This window comes from Lagenorhynchus albirostris, chromosome 3 (assembly GCF_949774975.1).
Source record: "Lagenorhynchus albirostris chromosome 3, mLagAlb1.1, whole genome shotgun sequence".
Classification (NCBI taxonomy): Eukaryota; Metazoa; Chordata; class Mammalia; order Artiodactyla; family Delphinidae; genus Lagenorhynchus; species Lagenorhynchus albirostris.
The window spans coordinates 107,360,060-107,381,510 of NC_083097.1; the positions used below are offsets into that span (position 1 = coordinate 107,360,060).

Consider the following 21,451-nt stretch of genomic DNA (forward strand, 5'->3'; position numbering starts at 1 on the left):
AAATTTAAATTACATGTCTTGCATTTATGGCTCACTTTATTATTCTACTCAATAATACTGGCTTAAATAATCAGGAAGTCACCTGCTCCCTTCCATTTTCAACCCATATTGGTCTCTTTGCTGTTCCTCAGTTTACCTTGGCTATGTCAAGCCGATGTGTTGACTATTCCCTCTTCCTGGAAGATCCTCTTTTGGATATCCTTATGGTTAGTTTCCTCACTTTCTTCTGTTCTCTGCTAAACTTATCAGAAAGAACTTCTCTGACCAGCGAATTTAAAATGGCCTCATCCAACACAAGTACATACCCACCATCTCTCTTTTTTCAAAATACTTATACCTGGCATATTATATGTAGGTGCGTGTGTGTGTGTGTGTGTATAATCTCTACTTAGAATATAACCCCCATGAAATCAAGGGCTTTGTTTTGTTTACTGTTTCTCTAGAATAGTGACTAGCTTAAGGTAGATACTAAATAAGTATTTGTTAAATAAATGAAAAGATGGAACATCATTTAAAATAAAGATGACATCGAAGAGATTTTATCATGAAGGAAGCATTGGAAAATGAGAAGAACTAACATTTTCTGAGTGCCTACAATGAACTAGACACTGTGCTAAGCACTTACATATAATATCTTAATAAATCTTCATAGAAATGTACTTGCAGATGAGAAATCTAAAGCTCAGATAATTTAAATAACTTTCCTAAAGTCACTTAGCCAGTATGGAACGTCATTTCAATACTTTTCATTTTATTTCCATGTCTTCAAGTTCCTTCTCTGGCTCCCAGACTAAATTAGGTGCTCTTGTAAATACTCTCTGAGTACCCTCCATTTTCCCTTCATATCATTTGTCACCATGGTAATTCATTTTGTAGTGTGGTATTTAATGTCTGTCTTCTTCACTGCACTTTAAACTTCAAATAGGTGGCAATGAATATGTTGTTGACATTTCCATGTCTAGAGCCTTCCACCTTCCTTGTCTAGTGCTTAATTTCTCACACATATATATTGAATAAATGAATGAAGTTAACTTTATCCCCAAATATATTGTAATTGATGAGTAGGTTATTCGTATTTGCTAAGAATTAATGATTTTGTAGGTCAGCTACATGAACTGCACCCAGTGGAACGATGACGGGCTGGATATTCCAGGGGAGAGTATGCTGGTGTGTCAGTGGACTATTTGTTCTTCACAGTGGACCACAGGTAATGGGCTATGTTATGAATTTCCTCTGGAAATGTGCTGTCCAACATGGTAACCCCCTAGCCACATGGGGCTATTTAAATCAAAATTAATTAATATTAAATAAAATTGAAAATTCCTTTCCTCAACCATTTTAGCCAAATTTCCACTGCTCAGTAATCATTCGTGGCTTGTGCCTGCTGTATTGGATGGCACAGATAAAGAAAATTTCCATTATACGGAAAGTTCTATTGAACAGCACTATTCTAGAAAGTTTAAAATGTCCTTGGGAAGATTTATTTTTCAATCAGAAGGGGCCTATTTGTTTGATTAGTTTTGTATTCTAACTAAAATTAAACTTTGAGAAAGAGTTCAGTAATCTGTATTCCCAAGTGTTTCTGGGCAAGACCTAGCCATGGAAAAGGAGCTTCATTGTCCGGCAGATGAAACATTTAGTCAGACGTGCTCATGCACAGCCAGTTACTGGTGTGGAAAGAACCACCCCTCCAAGGGCTCCAGGCAGGCCTACTGTTCCAAGGACGCTGCCAGCACCTTGCTGGATGGAGCCCTATGTCTCATGCCATTCAATACCATCCCTTTGCGTTTGATGTACAAAACAGAAGACTGAAATCTGAGGAAGAGGAAAGGGCTTGGGATGCCAAATGCACCTCAGACTGTAGTTAGATTCACAACTTCTGGAGAGAAAGCTTTTAAATGTTCCCTTCTTCAAAACTTCACATATCTTCAGGTAATTTCTTCACAATATAACTTTCAATGATTTTGGCCAATACCAGTTAACCTTTTTTTGAGATTCTGTTGCTAGAGATTTTTCTTCCCTAATTGTCGAGGTGAAACATTTCCTGTCATTGCCTTAGAAAAGAAAATGCTTTATAGACAAGAATAAAAATTATATTCTCTTTTATTTTCTGGTTAAGTTCCAGGGGGGATAAGAATTTTCTTAGCTTGAACCTTCTGGTTATTGGCTCTATTATTTGTTCACATTTCTCCATCATTTGCCAATCCTACTGAGCTAGTCTCTACCAAGGCTGCAAACAGTTCATGGTTCTCACTTCTAGACAAGAAACCAACGGAGAGCTGAGGAGGGGACCACTAGGCAGCCCCACATGCCGCAACTCAACAGGTGAGGAACATGGAATTTTTATTTTCTTTGGGGATGAAGCCCCCCACTCACCGTGACTTCCCCTAGCCTTTCAGGGTAGGTATTTCCAACCCCTCCGGAGATTTTCTTAGGAGAGACACCGAGTGACAATGGTGCTTCTGTGTACAACTGGGAAGTAGTGGTGAAAGTGGTGAAGGATGCAGGTAGGGACTGGGGAGTTGGTAAGGTTGGATGGAGAGGTGCTAGGGTGGGACAGATGGTTTCCTGAACAGTGAGCGGGATAAGAAGTAGAGAGAGTAGACCCGAAGTGGCAGCCGCGAAACAAACGCGAAAAAGACCGAAAACGCGAAGACAGGAGCCTGGGCGGACCTGGGCGGGGCAGAATGGGGAAGGGTCACGCCGGGACGTACCGGCTGTGGGTTGGGGGAGGCGAACGGGAAGGGAGTTGCGGGCGCTCGTCGGGGGCTCTGGGACCCGAGCTCCGCTGATGAGGTCAGTGGAGCCGACGCGCTGGGAGGAGGGCGGCGGAGCCCCCGGACGCGGGTGTTGCGAGGCTGGCGGAGGGGCGGGACGGGACGGGAAATGGGACGGAGAACTAGGACCGGGGGAGGAGAGACGAGGGGGCGTCGGCGCTGGAAGCCGGAGGCGGCCCGACAGGGATCGTTTCCTTCCGGAGAGGAGGCCGGCTCTGGACCTAGGCGCGGGCGGGGGGCGTCCGAGGGCGGGTGACCGGGAAATATCGCGGCCCGCGCTTCCCCCGGCTGGCAGCGGTGGTGCTCGTGGCTCCTCCTCCGGGCCAGTCCGGAGCTCGGCGGCGGGGGGAGCGAGGGCGGGGGCTCGGGAAGGAGGGAGGAGGGAGGGACCAGGCGCGCAAGTGACAGGGTGGCAGCCTAGGAGCGGACGCCTTGCCGCCGCCGCTCCACCTCCTCCTCCTGCAGCTCCTCTCGCTGCCGCCGCCGCCACCGCCGGGAGAAGTTTCACTCCCGACCCTCGCTCGGAGCGGGGAGCTCGGCCAGCAGCTGCGACGCGCCGCCGGCTAGGCGTCCGGAGCGCTCAGACCCGGAGGCGGCGTCAGAGCCTGGGCTGCGGGCGGCGGCCGGGGCTGGGGGCGTTGAAGCGTAGGAGGGGCGGGTGTGAAGCGGCAGACCCTTGCGCAGCGCCGCAGCCGCTCAGCCAGCGTCAGCGCCCGGGGCAGCCGCGATGGCCGTGCGCTCCCGCCGCCCGTGGATGAGCGTGGCATTGGGGCTGGTGCTGGGCTTCACTGCCGCGTCCTGGCTCATTGCCCCCAGAGTGGCCGAGCTGAGCGAGAGGAAGAGACGCGGTTCCAACCTCTGTTCCTACTACGGCCGCTCGGCCGCTGGCGCCGGCGCGCAGCAGCCGCTCCCTCAGCCTTATGCCCGGCAGTGGCCGGAGCAGTCGCCGCCCCCAGCGCGCCAGGAGCTCCAGGGGCCGCAGCTGCCTGAAGCAGCGCCGGGGGTAACCAGTTTTCGCAGCAGCCCCTGGCAGCAGCCACCTCCACTGCAGCAGCAGCGGCGAGGACGCGAGCCCGAAGGCGCGACGGGGCTCCCCGGAGCCCCTGTGGCCGAAGGGGAACCTGAGGAGGAGGATAGAGGCGCGGCTGGGAAGCGGAGAGGCGGTCGGCCGGGGAGTAGCCACAACGGCAGCGGAGACGGGGGCGCCGCCGCCCAGAGCTCCCGACCCCGGGATTTCTTGTACGTGGGGGTGATGACCGCGCAGAAGTACCTGGGCAGCCGCGCGCTGGCAGTGCAACGGACCTGGGCGCGCTTTATCCCCGGCCGTGTGGAGTTCTTTTCCAGCCAGCAGCCCCCCAACGCTGGGCTTGGCCACCCCCCGCCACCCCTGCCTGTCATCGCGCTGCCTGGGGTGGACGACTCCTATCCTCCCCAGAAAAAGTCCTTCATGATGATCAAGTACATGCACGACCACTACCTGGACAAGTATGAGTGGTTCATGCGCGCCGACGACGATGTCTACATTAAAGGTGACCTCCCAGCCCCTGCTGTCCCGTCTCCCCGCCTCCTTTCTCTGCCAGGAAAGCCAGCCCCTATCCCTGGCCAGCCCCTCTCTGCTTTTCTGCCAGCACGTGCTCCGGGCTCCTGCCGCCCCGAGCCGGTCGCCCCCCACCCCCGCTCGCCTCCGCCCACCATTCTTAGTCCGCTCCTCCTCCTCTCCTGCGGTCTGGACCCTCCTCACACCTGCCCAGCTTTTTTCGCCTTCCTCACTCTTGCTGCTTTCCGCCCATCTCTTGCTACTACTTTCCGCCCATCTCTTGCTACTACTCTTTGCCGTGTAGGAAGGCGAGGAAAGGGACCTCGGGGTTAAGCCTTAGGCTGTTCGCACTTTACATTGCTCTGAAAGCCCCAGGTGGTGGTAGTTTCCCTAATCGGTCCAGAGGGGCGTGTCCTCGGTGGAGAAAGGGAGGGTGGAGGATGCAGGCGGGAGCCAGTTTGGAGATCGGTGATCTTGATTATCCCCCTATCCTTTTGTTTTTACTGGATCAAGCTTAGTTTTGGAACTGGTGAGATTGAGGAATCATCTTCGCTGTCCCACACCCTTCTCTGTGCGTTTCCTTTCCTTCTGCACCACCCGCCGCTCAGTGGGGGTCCTTGAGCATCCTAGCCGCTCCCGCGCACAGCTCCTTCCAGCCACCGCAGTGCAGCCTCAAGCAGTTCCTTACGCCCCCGGCAACAACTCAGTAAAACCCTGAGGGGATGGCTGTATTGACTGGAATTGGTGGTGGGGGAAAAGGGGACAGCGCCTGCGAATTATCCAGACCCTAGGAGCTCCAAGCTGTACTAGCACACACTAGGCTGGATACTTTCCAGTCCATTTTGGTGGTTGCGGCGTTAAGCAGGGGCTGGGAAGTCCTTCCCAAAACCACGCGCAGCCCCAGCACGAGAAAACTTTGTCCGTTTTAAAAGAGGCGCGGTCCTTCACCCTGCGTGTGAGTGGCTCTGGCCAGAGATTGCTAAACTGAGCAGAGGAATGTTCTTTAGAGCGGGAGGAAATCTTTACAGTCTTGCTCTTTGCGGAGAGGAACACAAGGGAAGTAGCTAGATTGTATTGAAGGAGGGCTCCCTCTGTGTGTGTTGGTGTGTGCGTGTGTTTTTTGGCGGCCTTGGGTCTTCTTTGCTGTGCGGGCTTTATCTAGTTGCGGCGAGCGGGGGCTACTCTTCATTGCGAGCGCAGGCTTCTCATTGCGGTGGCTTCTCTTGTTGCGGAGCCCGGGCTCTAGGCACGTGGGTTTCAGTAGTTGTAGCACTCCGGCTCAGCAGCTGTGGCGCAGGGGCCTAGTTGCTCCACCTCATGTGGGATCCTCCAGGACGGGGGACTCGAACCCGTGTCTCCTGCATTGGCTGGCGGATTCCTAACCACTGAGCCACCATGGAAGCCCCTCCCTCTGTTTCTTTCCACATTTCCTAGCTTCTTGGTCAAAGGGGGGCAGCCCTTACTTAGTTTACACCACTCTAATTGTAGCCTCATTGCTTTCTCCTGATTCAGGTAGTATCTTTTACATACTCAAGGAAAAACAAACAAATAAATAAGACCCCCCCCCAAAAAAAAACCTGTCACATTTTGGTAAGGACTGCGTGTATAGAGTTAATAATTAGAGATTTCTTGGGTTTGGGTTGAGAGGAGTGAAATCCTTAGAGATGGTTGGCAGAGAAGGTACTGATAATTAGATATGAAAATAATGAATTGGATAAGTTGATACAAACATTTAAAAAAGATTGCATTCCTGGTGATTGCAGTATCTTATAGGTAGGTATAAGTTATGTAGATATCTATAATTGATAGATCCACTATCTTATAGTCCCCATGTTTTCTGTGTGTCTTTAAAATCACAAAGGTTTCCTGGCAGAAGTTTGCCACACTTTGCAGACAATTTCCAAAATGCATTAACAGCATCCACTTCTGTCATATCTTTTAGTGCTTTGAAAGATTGTCCTTCAGAACATTGAAATGCCATATTCTTTCCATTTCTATTAAGAATTAAAGGCCTTTTGTATTAAGAACCCAATAATAGTCAGCTGAAACTCACTAAATCCAAGGGGCATGGCATAGCATCAAGATAACGACTGCAGTTGCTGTGCTCATCAAAACTGATAGTAGAAATGCTGACTGGGAATGTAAAGAAGGTGACTACTTATTCCAGTATATTACTTGGTAGAGTACGAAATGCTTTGGAACTGTTTTAGCTACAGAACTTTATTTTAAAATTGTTTTTTCTGATGAATTTACAAACTATAAACCCAATTATATAAATTTTAACAAGTGTTAATTTTTTCCTAAAAGGGTACTTTCCAAAGTTCCAAAGTGTTATATTTCATGGCAAGTTTGATATTCTCTCTCTCTCTCTCTATGTATGTATGTATATACACACACATACATATGTGTATATACACACCTTTTGGGTTGTATATGACTTGAGTTTAGTTACGGACAAAACACTAAACTAAATCAATTATCAGGGTATCAGTGGTCTGCCAATCAGGGCTGAATATTAATATTTTATTTCTGAGAATTTTATCACTACTTCATACATGCTAAGAAACCTGTCTTTATTCTCCTTGTCATTATTTCACCTTTAAAAAAAATCTGATGGGCTTCCCTGGTGGCGCAGTGGTTGAGAGTCCGCCTGCCGATTCAGGGGACACGGGTTCGTGCCCCGGTCCAGGAAGATCCCACATGCTGTGGAGCGGCTGGGCCCGTGAGCCATGGCTGTTGAGCCTGTGCGTCCAGAGCCTGTGCTCCACAAAGGGAGAGGCCACAACAGTGAGAGGCCCACATACCGCAAAAAAAAAAAATCTGATGACTGTCATCAGACTTAAGGTTTTTCATTGACTAGAAGATTGATTAAATTTTATTATAATTTAACAAGAACGGAGTGTAGAGTTAATAACTAGAGATTTCTTGGGTTTGGGTTGAGAGGAGTGAAATCCTTAGAGATGGTTGGCAGAGGAAATATTGATAATTAGATATGAAAATAATGAATTGGGTAATTTGATACAAACATTTAAAAAAGAGGGCATTCCTGGTGAATGCAATATCTTATAGGTGGATAGATAGGTATATGTGATGAAAATTTTATTATAATTTAAAAATTAGTATTTTTAAAATAATGGAATATTCAAAGAGGTTTTTCTTCTTTTCAATTGTATAAGACTTGTGGGGAGTTTATGCACAATACTGGAAGTTCTTTCCCTTGCTTGGTGTGTTATAAATGATTATGAAATTAGGAAAAGGAGTGATTGTTGCCTTTCTCTTTGTAGGTGATAAGTTGGAAGAGTTTCTTAGATCACTGAATAGCAGCAAGCCCCTCTACCTGGGCCAGACTGGCCTGGGGAATATTGAAGAACTTGGAAAGCTGGGGCTGGAGCCTGGGGAGAACTTCTGCATGGGAGGACCTGGAATGATCTTCAGTCGCGAGGTTCTCAGGAGGATGGTGCCACATATTGGTGAATGCCTCAGAGAAATGTACACAACTCACGAGGACGTGGAAGTAGGAAGATGTGTTCGACGTTTTGGTGGGACTCAGTGCGTCTGGTCTTATGAGGTAAGACTTGAGCTGTGATGAAAATGTTCTCATATTACAGGTGGGTGACAATTTACAGTCTAATTCTATTTATTCTCTCTGTATCTTTGTCTTTGCTTGAAAATGATAGCAACAGCCAGTGATGGACACAAGGGCGATTGTGGGAGATGCCTTTCTTATCAGAGCTGAGGCCTGTCCAAGGCTTTCTTATTAGCGTGACCCGTAACTTTAAGCAGCAGCTTATGTTTATAGTTACATCTCTGGAAGATGCTACTTTCGCTTTATTTGCTTTATTGGTGTTTATATACATGCGTATCCGTTTCCTGTCTCTAACAAGAGGATTAATTCTGTTCTCTTGGGCTGTAGCTTTTAGCATTTCATCCTTTGTTTGTTGTTATTTTGGTTAGGTATATAATCGCATCTCTTTGTTTTCAAATAGTTAAACTCTGTAGTTTCTTGGAAGATTCTTATGTGGAAATTTAACATACATTTTTAAAGCATAGGAAAAATTAACTCATAATGTTGTATCACTTATAATAGACTTATTCACAAAACTTTAAAAGGCATGATTATGTGGAAAAACAGAAGTTCTGACGATGTTAAGTAACTGCTTAATATTATGACTGGTTCTCTAAAATTTTGTTTTGTGTCTGCCCTCATTCCATTTTCTCAACTGCACCCATTATTTAAATAATCTGTTATGAACTGTTGTTTTATTGTAGTAATTCGTTTTATGAAATAATCTGAGGTTTTTTCCCTTCACAAATTGGTTTTGAAATGAAAAGCATTGCGTTTAAAACAGTTTTCCTGAAAGTTAATCTTAGTAAAAGTTACTTAACACTTAAATAACGTATTGCAGTTTTCACTACAGTTTGGTTTTCAAGTGGTTGGAGTTAAATGCTTTCTCAGTATCGAAGAAACATTTTATGAAAACTTGTTCCCTGTGAAGTCATTATACCTCAAGATTACACAGTCCCATTCATTTTTCTTTTAGAAATGTAATCCCACTTTCCTTAATTTAGCTTTCTTTTTTATGCATCATAATATTTACACTGTGGGGAAGTATTTCTTATATTTATTACAGAAAGTAAGTATTAATAGTAACTAGTTACTTGGCATATGTGCTATGCAAATTTAAAATTATTACATACCTTCTTCCTTTTATTGATAGAAACTAATTTTCTTTTATAAAACCAACTTACGTATACCTTTATAATAAAAATGTAGATAAGCACATTATAGTTTAAAAATAGGTAATTTAATAAACTCAATGAAAAAGATTTGTCTTTCCATTTAATATAAAACTAATTGGAAGGCAAAAAAATACTTCATATGGAAAACACAGTCAGTTGATATTTGCTTACATGAAAATATTATTTTTCAGACATTGCCTCTGTATGGATGAGTAAAAAAATCATATTTTAAATAATGATGGAAAATTATTTTATCTGATGCTTTATTGCCTTAACATCACATAGAAAGTTTTAACAAACCTTTTATGTCCCTCCATTCAAGTTTTCATTGATTCTGCTGTGAAGGTACAGTCCTCACATAGCAGCCTGCCCATTCCTGATCCAAGACAGTAAAATATGCTGAGGTGACCTACATGCTCAAGAATTGATTTAATATTTTATTTATAATATAGGCATTTGTTCTGGTTAAAGGGGAGTTAATAGTAGATCTGCACCCTCTCTGTTAAAATAAGTGGAATCTTAGATCTTTTCATTAATTGACGTGAAAGAAGAGACAAAGGGAACTCCAAGTCTTGTAGGATATAACTTCATGATCACCATGTTTACATTAACTTTTGTCAATACATTTGAATTTTAGACTGACAATTGCCCATCACTAACTTCAGAATCTGTATGAAAAAAATAATTTCTACATTTTTTCCTAGCATTAGAAAATGTTATCTTCTAAAGGGATACTGTTTCAGAATGTTGACTTTATATTTTGCTAAGCAATTACATAGAATTGACTTTATTTTGAGATTTCAATCTTTAAAGGAGCTATTTAAACAACATTTATTTTAGAGGTGGCATTGATTTAATCCTAACCCTCACCCTAACCCTAACCCTGACCCTGAGTCTTATTTAAAGGAATAATGGAAAATTTCTTTACCAAGGAATATATTAAATATTATCTGTTAATAAATTTAGTAAAGATAAGTATACAATTAAATTATATCTAAGCATTTTAACATTAGGGTGTGTTTTACATTTCTTGGACACTGAGTAGGTAGATTGGGGCACAGCCAAACTCGGGCTTTCCAGGTCGGGTTTTAGGTTACTTGAAATGTCCAACTATGCTACTGTTCACATTATATGGAAAAATTAATCTATTCCACTCTGGGTTGGCATTCACATAAAGGTGAAATTTCACATCTGGTCATAGAATAAACTATGAAACCCATCAGTAATTTTGTTTCCATATTTCTTTTATAAGAACCATCTACAACAGAATTTTCTTAAAATTTTGAATTTTCTTTGCTAAACTTTCCATAGCTTTTAGGATTTTGTTTGACTTTTCCTCCTAATAAAAGTTCTTGCAGAGTTAACAGTGCTGTTGCAGAAACATGTTCACAATTTTTGAGTTTGAATAAATGAAGCATCATGATGGAATGTTATCTTTTAAAAATGATAAACAGGCTTGCAGGTCTTGTAGGAAAAGAATTGGACAAAAATATTACAATTATTGTATAGCGTGTAGCTATTCTTGTCTATGAATTACATTATTTGAAAATCTAGGAATCTTCTAGTATTCTTTACTGCTGAATTAAAGTCTGCTTTCTCTGTGTATATATACAATTAAGCATAATATTGGCAAGAGGGAGGAGAGGGAAGGAGGGAGAGAGAGAGAGAGAGACAGAGAGATAGAGGAACAGAGAGAGATAGAGAGAGATATAAACTGAATTTGGGTTTGAGTCACCAGTCTACCACTCATTAGTTTCATTGTCTTTTTAAAATTACTTCTCTGAGCCTTGTTTAATTCAATTGAAAGCAGAGATTGTAATGGTGTCTGCCTCATAGATTTTGTAGAAGATTAAGTGAAACAGTGAAATGATCCTTGTAAAGTTCTACATAGTATCTGGCACGTAGTAAATTGTCAATAGGTGTTAGCTATTGTCGTAATACTGAATAGATCATGTATGATATTACATATAATATGGTTTCATCAATTTTATTCATTTACTAATTATTATTAATGAGTGATTCATCTATATCAAAAAGTCAGATGAAATAAAATTTTTTCCAATGAAGAATACAAGTGTAAGGTTTTTTTGGCAAAGAACAAGAAATGAGTATGTTTCAGTATTTTAGAACTATGAGGAATCCAATATTGGTAAAACATAAAGCATGGATGACTTTCAGACATGCACTACAAATATTTGCTTCAGTCTTTGAGTATCATATTAAATAACTGATCTTGAGGCTGTGGAAAACATTATTTAACAAGTGATTATTTAATATATGTATTGAAGGAATCTCAAACAGATCAGACTCTATCTACATTAAAAAAAAATTACTGTACGAATTTCTAGATTAGCCTCCTTTTCTGAATTTCATTGGAATTTTTGGTAGGAAAGGAAGTCAGTAGTATCTCATTCTGCAGTCAATTCACAAGACCACCCTGGAACTTGTCTCTCAAGGCAGCTGGAAACCCCTCCTGATGTTTCCCAGATGTTTCAGGAAGTGATATATATTAATAGCTTCGGTTCTTCCTCACGATAAGGTCCTGGTGGTCTGGGAAAATATGTCTTGCTTGTTGGCCCCTTGCTCTGTTTCTTCCTCTGTCATCTCTACCTACTTTTCCTTTCTTCTGTCATTAACGAGCAATAAAATACATTACAAATGCATTTGATATGCATTGTTTCTCATCACGTTCTCAGTAAATTAAATGCTCATGACAGGCCAACCTTGATATTCCAAGACATGACACATAGGGCCCAGGAGTGGCTTGACTTCTTCTGAAAAAAGAGGGCTTTGGTTGCTGATGGGCCTCAGACAGACTGGTTCTCTCTGTACCTGAGACCATTGGAGAGTCAGAATTGAGATCCTTCCTTCCCTACCTAGAGGTAGAAACATCTACTTTTCAAGGACATATGGCAGATGTTCATAATCATCAGACTTCGTGGGTTGCTGTTATACTCATTTATATCTTAATTGTATAAGTATAGAGGACTAACTGAAGCATGATCATGAAAAATTATTCTATGCTTTACACTCTGTGAGTGTTAGAATTTATTGGCACCTGCTGTTGGCCAAGTTCACATTTTTGGTTGAGCTCTATCTTGGCTACTGCTTTTCTAGTTATCTGAGCTACAGTCTGGCAGCTTGGGAGGCTGCATATGGCTCTTAAATGTCGTTTGGCATGTGGGGTGTTTTAAGGTTTTCTTGATTTTGTTTTTTGATGCCATTAGCAGAGGCAGGCAGTCTTGAGTCCCTTCATGACCTGTTGTTGTGCACCAGCCTCTTCTTGCACATTTAGTTTAACTGCCTGGACCAGGTAGGCATAAGAGTGTTGATACTTTGAGTCAGATAATCCACACGTTGCAAATGTCATTAAAAGATTCTCTAGGAAATGAAGTAATTTTCTAGTGAGAATGAGATGTGTATTTTAAATAGTTTACAGAGAATTAAGTTTTTCAAACTTGGCTGTTTAGAGTTGTAAATCGTATAATACAGTTACACTTTCTTTGTTATAGGTATTTTTTAGTAAATTACTAGACTAGTGAGGAGTAGAAAGTTCTCACTGTTGAAAAATTATTTGTACAATTCATTTTCATTCTGTGTCTTAGCAGAATGGGAAGTTCCTTTTCTTTGGTTTTTGTTTTAATGAGATCACTTACATTAAAGCATTAAAATAATTTCAATGATTCTTCTTCTCCCTGTGAGGGAGTTTTGCATTTCATCCATCTAAGAGTCATTTTCAGAATAGTGTGTATTTATCTTTTTAATGTTAGCAGTTAAATGGAGCCAAAAAATATGTATCTTTATTTTGTCTAATTAAATGTTGTTCCAAAGCAAACAGAGTTCCATGTTGATGGAAATACTTCCCTGTGGCTTAAAAAATCATTTCTTATGACTAAACCGATTTTTAATAGATTTCTTAAAGAGTTAATTTCACACCAGAATGTCTTATGTCTAATCTTGGCCCCCTGAAGGCTGTAAACACCCTAGAAAATTCCATTATTTCACCAAAGGATATATTCTGGAAGTGTTTCCCAGGGCTTGTAATACCAGAGAACTATACCATAAAAAATGTAACTACATACAAATTCTTGGTAACATAACCATTAAGGTTAAAATATCTGTCCCATTCTTATAGGGCTGTCACACATCCTTCTTAGCTTCTTTCTGTTACTTATGAGCTTCCCTTTTCTGTAATGCTAATTTTACTGTATCATGAACACGGTTTATGCCGCTAAAGTATATTAATATCTATGAAAGAAGTATAAGTCTGGGATTTTTACCTAAAATTCAGTCCTTCAAAAATTCAGTCTTTTCTTGGTTCTAATTCAGTCATATTTAGTTTTTAACTTAACTAAAAGTAGTGAGCTTCTCACACCTACTCTTTCCACCCCCATTCCACTTGTCAGATGAAATCATCCCGCATTGATTTTATGAAATCTCTTTTCTGCCACACTGCTTCCTTCATTGTACAAAATAAAATTGCATTGTGAGTTGAAGGACAAACTTGGTACAGTTTCTCCATGTTTTGTAGTCTTAGCTAGTCTGTTTTCATTGTTAACTAATGCCTTACCACCTGAATTCTGACAATGTGTGTTTTCCAACAGTTGTGAAAAATGCAAAGTTTGGAAGATGCTTCCACGCAATTTGAAATGAGTTCCATGATAACATACACACTCATATTAGTTAAAAACTTTGAATACTCTTCCTCCTTAATTGATCAAAAGTATTCTAATTTCCTGAAAAAATTTCTAGTCAGTTTTCTACTTCTACTTCCTTTGTCTTGGTTTCCAAAAAGCTATGTGAGAAACATTCATTTCAATCTCTTTTCCAGCGAGTGAATTAATGAATTAGTGCTCAACATACAAAAAAATGTAATCTATCATATAACTATACTGCATTTTACTTTGACTATAGCATGTTACTTCTTTTGCACAAAATATATTAAAAGTAACTTTTAATAAGGTGTTTAAGCTAAACATAAACTTCATTTAAATAAAATCAGTGTCTTGAATCATATGAGTCATTATTTGATATTATTGAGCAATAGGAAAACATGTAAACTGAAAAATTGAGGGGCTGCAGTTCCTCAGAATTCTCATGCTCTTTTCATTTACTGTCCTGTTAAACAATACTCTCGTTAAGGCTTGACCACAAATAAATCAGTTTGAGTCATGACATACGTTTAATGTTAGCCTGTCTTGCAAAGGCGTTGGACATTTATAGTATAAAAAGCATGTTACAAGTTTCTAAATTAACTGAATGAAAATAATATATTTATTTAAAAAATTCAACCGGCATTGTTTTGGGAACTAATGAATGAAATGGATTTCTTAATATTCTGAGATTTTAAAATCTTCACTCACCATTTATAATTTTGAAAGCTGTATCCCTCATTCTTCACAGTCAGTGGTAGTTGAACTCTTCATTATCCCTTTCTGTTTCATTCATTTTTATTGTAGAGCGTATTTATTTATAGAGTAGATGGTTTAAAGAAATATACAGATTAATAAAAGTAACATACAATAAAATAAAATTAAAATGTGAAGAAATAAGGGAAAAAGGAAGACATATATAGAAAAATAAGAAAAAAAAAAAGGAAAAATACATGTTGAGTTCCTTTTTTCCTGGCATTAAAGAGAACCCTAGCTTGACTTGATACTAAGACCTGGGAGAAATCTTCCCCATGGAGCAGACAGGGGTTCTGAGGGATCACATACTCAGCACCACTTCTTTGATAAGTAGAATAGTATGATTTGCTTGGCTGTTTCTAATAAATTCCCTCAATATAAACCAAGACTGTAATGCACAAGGGCAGTTCTTCAGGAGGAATTCTACTTAGAGACAATGCAATTATGGTCAGGTACACCATTGTTGGATAACTTCCGTGACTGTATTTTAAAATTCAGAATACTTTTCAGAGAGCCGTCTATGGGTATTACTTCTCGGGCAAATGTTTTATATTAGGTTGGCCAACAGGAAATTTGAATTATGCATATTCTCTGGTGAAAACCCAGAGTGTAGCCATTGTGTCCTTGATTAAGGGAAGATCTGTGGTTGTGCTTTCCTCAGCAAGATCATGGACCAGATGGTGACCCCACCTGAGGAGCCGTGAGTCAGGCCCAAGAGAATTCCTAATAACTCGGCCTTGAGTTATCAGTGTGGTTACCTAGCTTTTGAGCTAATTATTAGAAGTGTCTTTTTTTTTGCAGTACACGGGCCTCTCACTGTTGTGGCCTCTCCCGTTGCGGAGCACAGGCTCCGGACATGCAGGCTCAGTGGCCATGGCTCACAGGCCCAGCCGCTCCGCGGCATGTGGGATCTTCCCGGACCGGGGCACGAGCCCGTGTCCCCTGCATCGGTAGGTGGACTCTCAACCACTGCGCCACCAGGGAAGCCCTAGAAGTGTCTTTTTTCATAAATTTAATAATTATACTTCTATCAGTTATATAAATAATTATATATTTATTAAATTTACTATATAATTTAATTTTAATGTAAATTTTTGCATGCACAGATTAAAATATTTAAAGATCATCATTTTAATGATGAAACAATGTTTTAATCTAATAGTCTATTATACAAAAATAAATTTTAAATGAAATAAGATTATTTAATATTCATGATGAGTATCTTAAAATGTGAAAAAAAATATAGGGTGAAAATAAATTTAAGTATTCTGCTTTAGAATTCAGTCATCTCACATCTTAAAAGCCAGTTGATTTCATTTGCTCAAAAACATTTATTGAGCACGTTCTATAAGCAGTGGACACACAGACCTTCCTTTTCCTCATGGAGCCCCCAGGGAGGAGAACTCAGGCTTCTAACCAATCTCTGCTTTCACATCTGATACAGAGTTGGGTTTCCCATCTCTGTCATCCTTCTCAATCTTTTTCCTTCTAAGTCATGAAAGCTCCAGTTGGGTCCAACATTGGTACCTGTCTTGGAACTAGGATCAAATGATTCTTATTTTAATTTTCTTAAGTGAGCATCTTCCTCTCATTTGTATTACTGTCTCCTGAAGAGGAGAAAACCAAAGACGTGTTTAGTAATTTTATGGCATATTAATGTATTTTGTGCCTGTTATATAGCACAGAACACCAGGATTTTGTTTTTTAATTAAGTCTGGCACTATACTACCTGGCTTCAAATCCCAGCTCTGCCATTCACTAGCTGAATGGCCTTAGTCAAGTTACTTAACTTCTCAGTGCCTTAGTTTCCTTATCTGTCGAATGGATATAACAACAGTACTTACCTCACAACACTGTTGTGAAGATTAAATGAGTTAATGTATATAGCAGCACTCAGAATAATACCCGGCAGTGTTAAGCATTCTGTAACTGTTAGCTATTTTTGCAGAAGCAGAATGGCATAAAATAGTGCCAACTTTACAGAGCCATTGCGAGGAATAAAAAGGTCAATGTATTAGAAGCCCTTAGAATAATGCTTGATATGTACTAATTCCTATATAACTGTTAACTATTATTAATATTTTCCAATTTACAATGTTCATATTCTTTTTTTCCTCTCATGGGAAAGAAATAATGTTGACTGGAAAGCGTTTATTGCAACTGTCTTCTGAAAGCTGGGCTTTGCTGTAGTAGGGAGGGTGCTGATTCAGTGGTTCTCTGCCCTGACTGCGCAATGGAGTCCCCTGGGGGACTTTGAAAAAATTCTGGTGATGGAACCCATCCCTGACTCATTATATCAGAGTCTTTTACAGGTGAGGCCTGTAGCATGGGTAGTGTTAAAAACTTCCCAGGTGATTCTAATGTGGCTCTAGGGTTTAGACCTTTGTATAAATTATTTTTTATTAATTTTGTTTTCAAATATCCAAGCCATTCTTAACTATTCCATAAATGTTATATTTTCCTTTTGGGAAAAATTATAGAAAAGGAATCAGCACTTCTGCATTTCTTTCTATGTCTATTACTCGTCTGTTCCAGAGAGTTAGTCACTGGATTTAAAGACAATGAATATAAAGCCATCACTCACAATTGTATGTTTCCTCATGGTCTGATTTTCATGGTTCATATATATTACTTTTTTGTTTTAGAAAAATACAAGATTGATTTTAAAACATATTTAGAAAAAAATACATTGTTTATTCATGAAAGGCTTAAGGTGTTACTGATGGTTTTATTTATTACATTTGAATAACTATATAGTAATAGAGCTCTTAAAGTATAGGTGGAATGTTTTCATTGACTTGTTTGCTTTAACAATGACTTTTTGAATTGGAGCTCAAAAGGAAAAAAGGTATCAGTGATCCATTTCATTGAGTACAGAAACCAAAACTTACTTAAAAACTTAAATGAATAACTTTGATTTCAGCCAGTTATTCTCAGATATTTCCTTGTCCACTGCTATAGCTGACTGCTATAATGGAGGGAAGTATAAGATACACAGGAATGTAAGGGAAGAAGTTCCCGAGGAGAACAGGAAAATGCAGTGCTTCCTCCAAACTAGAAGTAATGCACAGGGACATTGCCAGGTGAGTGGGGATACATGGGAAGGCAAAGGTGGAAGAATAGCATGATAGCAAATAGTGTGTTTGATTCAAGCATATCTGGTGGCAGGAGACATGAGGCTCAAAAGCTGTTGGTAGATCTTGATTGTGAAAGGCCCTGTATGTCATCCTCAAAGGTTTAGAGTATACCTTGTAGATCAGTGATTCTTAGAATTAGTGGGGGTGATGTAATTGGTTTAGATCCACTTATTATGGAGCCCATGAATAGTATGTTAAAAATCTTTCTGGGTGATTCTAATGAGCAGTCAGAGTGAAAAATCTGTTCCATAATTTGGAGCTTGTAACCATGATCAGATTACCCTTTAGTGGCTGGAGCATGGAAGGATGGATTGGATGAATGGAAGGATGGATTATCTCTTGTGCCTAGAGATAGTGACACAAGACAGTTAGGAGGCTGTTGCCCCAGACCAAATGAGAGATGAGTCTTGATCAAAGAGTCAAAGTGGAAGTGGAGGTGAGGAGAAGGAATTGAGAGGTAATGAGGAGAGAGAATTGACCAAAGTAGGTGATTGGTGAGATGTAAGGGTGGAATGGGGGAAAGTTTAAGGTGACTCCTAGGTTTTGGACTCAGGTGATGGTATTATAATATTCCTAGCAATAGGGAGTAATGGAAGAAGAGTAGTTTTCAGTGATTGGTGTATTTGAGGCATGAGCAGAGAAGAAGTGACTTCTATTTTGGGTACATTGAGTCTCACTCATCATTCATTTATTCAGCAAATACTTACTGAGCACCTGATACTCCAGGCACTTTTCTAGGCGCAGGAGTTAGAGCAGTCAAAAAGAAAGAACAAATAGACAAAAGTCCTTGCCTTATTTTCTGGAGGGGAAAGAGAGTCAATAAGCAGGGGAGGGGCTAAGGGATGCAGGATGATGGGTGTGCAGTTTTAAATAGGATTGTTTGGTGGGCCTCACTGAGATGATATTTGAGCCATGCAGATATCTGAGGGAGAAGCCTTCCAGCCAAAAACAGTAGGTGGACAAGTCCCCAGGGAAATGTATTTGGCAGGTCAAGAACTAGCCAGAAGGCAAGAGAAACTAGAGCTGAGAAGGTGCTGGGAGAGTAGTAAAATGTGAGATCAGAGAGGAAAAGGGGTGAGAGATGATGGGTCAGGTATCATACATGGCTTTGTAGCCCTTTGTAAATACTTGAAAAGTGAGGCCCACATAGCTTGAACAACTTTCCCAGATTATATAGGCAGGAGTATTGCTCTGTTGTATTAACAGACTGCATGTTGATTATATACATACCAATTATGTGTATTATATCATATTTAGTATAAATGTATATCTGTATACATAAAACATTTCTTAATGTATGAACTTGTGAAGACATTTAATGGTGGGTCACAGGGGTGCTTTATTACTAAAAGGCCAGTAAGTGGATAATGAGCATAAAGCATAATAAATGTTAAGTTATGAATTTGGACTTCCATTTATTGTGTGATTTACCAGATCTTTTACACAATATTTTATGTCATTGTGTAGATTTTTGCAATAAGACTGCAAAACAAATTTTGGGTCATTAAAGCATATGGGATGGAACTTTATCGTATAGTATTATTTGACAGTGGAACAAGTTCTTTTCCTTGAAAATTTAAGATAGCAGTTTATTGCATATTTACATGACATCATGTGTTATACCTGGAGGTTATTCTTGTAGAATCATTTTATAACACTTTTATCTGAAATGGCTTTAGATCAATGTTCCACATCTCTTAGGATACGTCTTCCTTTGTCAAACTGGAGTTTCAGATTTATGAACATATAATTCTGTTTTGTGTCTCAATTAATTGCACTGTAGGTGCTTCTGCTACAAGTAGATTTATAGCAGGATAATTTTAGATTAATTACATAGCATATAAATCCATCATCCCCATATAACTGCTTACATTAAGATTCATGTGTTTACCTTATGGTTGTTTAAAATTCTGCATTTCTCTTATTTAACCTATATCTTGTCTTGGTTTCCCTTTTTTAAATTAAATATTCTTAAAGATTTACGAAGTTGTGGTCAAATTACAGAAAGAACATCTCCTAACTTTGGAAAGTCTGTATAGAGACCCACCACAGTCAAATAATCTTTGTTAATCAGTATTTGTTCTTCTGACAATATATTTTATAGTAGTGTTTTAAATGTTTATTTTCATTGGTTGTAAGTGTGTAACTGATGATTACTTTTGCTAGTATACACATTTGTTACACATGCATTACCATATTTATATATTCAGTCGAGTAAATTCTACATATGGATTGTCTAACAGTCAATTGTAAAAATAATTTCAAGTCCATTATAATTGATTTGTTTTTTCATTTAAAGAGCATTTAACAGTATACCATAAATTAATTTTTTGAAACCTAAGCAATATAATGAATGGCATTGTATTAATTGAAACACATAATCATTATAATATAATTATGATAGTTCTATAATAAAACGAAATTCTTGAATCAGACCCTATAAATGTAGGCATTTTCGATGAGGTCCTGTAAGTCCATAATTTAAATACATTTTATTTTTCTGTCCTTTTTTCTACCTAACTTCTAATTTTCTTAATCTTAACTAAATTTTAATTTTCTATCCTTTATTTCCCTAATATTTCTTTGTTTTCTAGAGTTCATAGTGTTCAGATGGTAGTATCAGATTTTATTCCACCTCAGTCCATTTTTAGATTGATTCCTTATCTTACAAAATACAACCACAATGACCTAATATTCTGGACACATTATGAAGCTTCATTACACTTTTCTTGTAAAACTGAATTGCTAGATTAAGAGAGAAAATATGACATCTTATTTCCGTTTTGACACTTTTAACAAAGTGTCACATGAAGTAGGTTTAGTGTTCATAGATGCGAATAGAAACCTAGCAAACACTCTCAAAATAGTCAAGGCTTAAAAAACTTAAATCTCATTTGAATTAGACCAAAGTTCCATTTTGTCAAATACATCATTTTGAAGAATTGCTTGAAACAGTTGATAATGAGTGTAATTGATTTTACCAAATTTGGCAAGACAGTTGTAAAATGTGTCTGAAAATACTGGAAGATCTGTTCCATTGCTTTCCAGGTGTTACTGTATAGCAGTTATCAGTTTTGTGTAAAGTCTGTAAGTAATAATACTGACAATTCCTGCTTATGTAAAACATTTGTGCTTTTATTTTTTAAAGAGCCCCTGCTTTCATCTTATCCTTTGTCCAAAGGTAGATTTGTGATTGAAAACACTATGTGAAAAAAATATTTTGGGGATTTGAGTGATGAATTCCTTTTTTGGTTTCTGTTTCACCATCCTAGTTTTAAATTTCAGTTTATATGCATGTGTTGATGGGAAGTTTAACACAGCCATCCTCCACAATTCCTGGGTAAGTTGAATCAAGAGTGACATTAGTGGCATATGATTCTTATGGCCAATTTATATACACTTATAGTCACAGATTTTGGAGTATTAGAAAATTGTGAATACATTTTTTGTTAGCATATTTGCCATGTTATTTTTTTCCTGTAGAATAGAACTACTAATGTGGCTTGACCAAATTAATCTAGATCTGGATTGAATAGATTTTCTCTTATTTTAAAAATTGGTTGGTAGTGCTGGTATCATTTTATACAGCTGTTTTGGTCAGATTGTTTCTTAATGCTATACTTAACTATTGAAGTAAATTTGGATGTGTCTCTGGATCATTTTAATAATTAAGGTATATAGCTTGTGGAGAAAATGGAAGCCGAAACAAGAACTTATCGTAGTATAAAAAGCAAATGCTGATCTGAAGCCTGATGTGGTTTTATTAATTTCTACTCCATCTCTTATGAATAAATATGCTAGGAAATGTCTGAAATGTTTAGTATTTTATGATGTTTATGATAAACAATCTAA

At 39.3% G+C, this 21,451-nt stretch overlaps 1 protein-coding gene across 1 annotated transcript in view; it reads left to right on the forward strand.

Moving 5' to 3' along the window:
• The first annotated feature begins 3,465 nt into the window (after nucleotides 1-3,465).
• Nucleotides 3,466-21,451, forward strand: part of CHSY3 (chondroitin sulfate synthase 3) — a 277,414-nt gene continuing 259,428 nt past the window's right edge. The window contains exons 1-2 of the mRNA XM_060146234.1: nucleotides 3,466-4,306; nucleotides 7,599-7,882. Coding sequence (XP_060002217.1) covers nucleotides 3,505-4,306; nucleotides 7,599-7,882 — 1,086 coding nt within the window. The 5' untranslated portion in view covers nucleotides 3,466-3,504. The remainder of the gene's footprint in view (nucleotides 4,307-7,598; nucleotides 7,883-21,451) is intronic.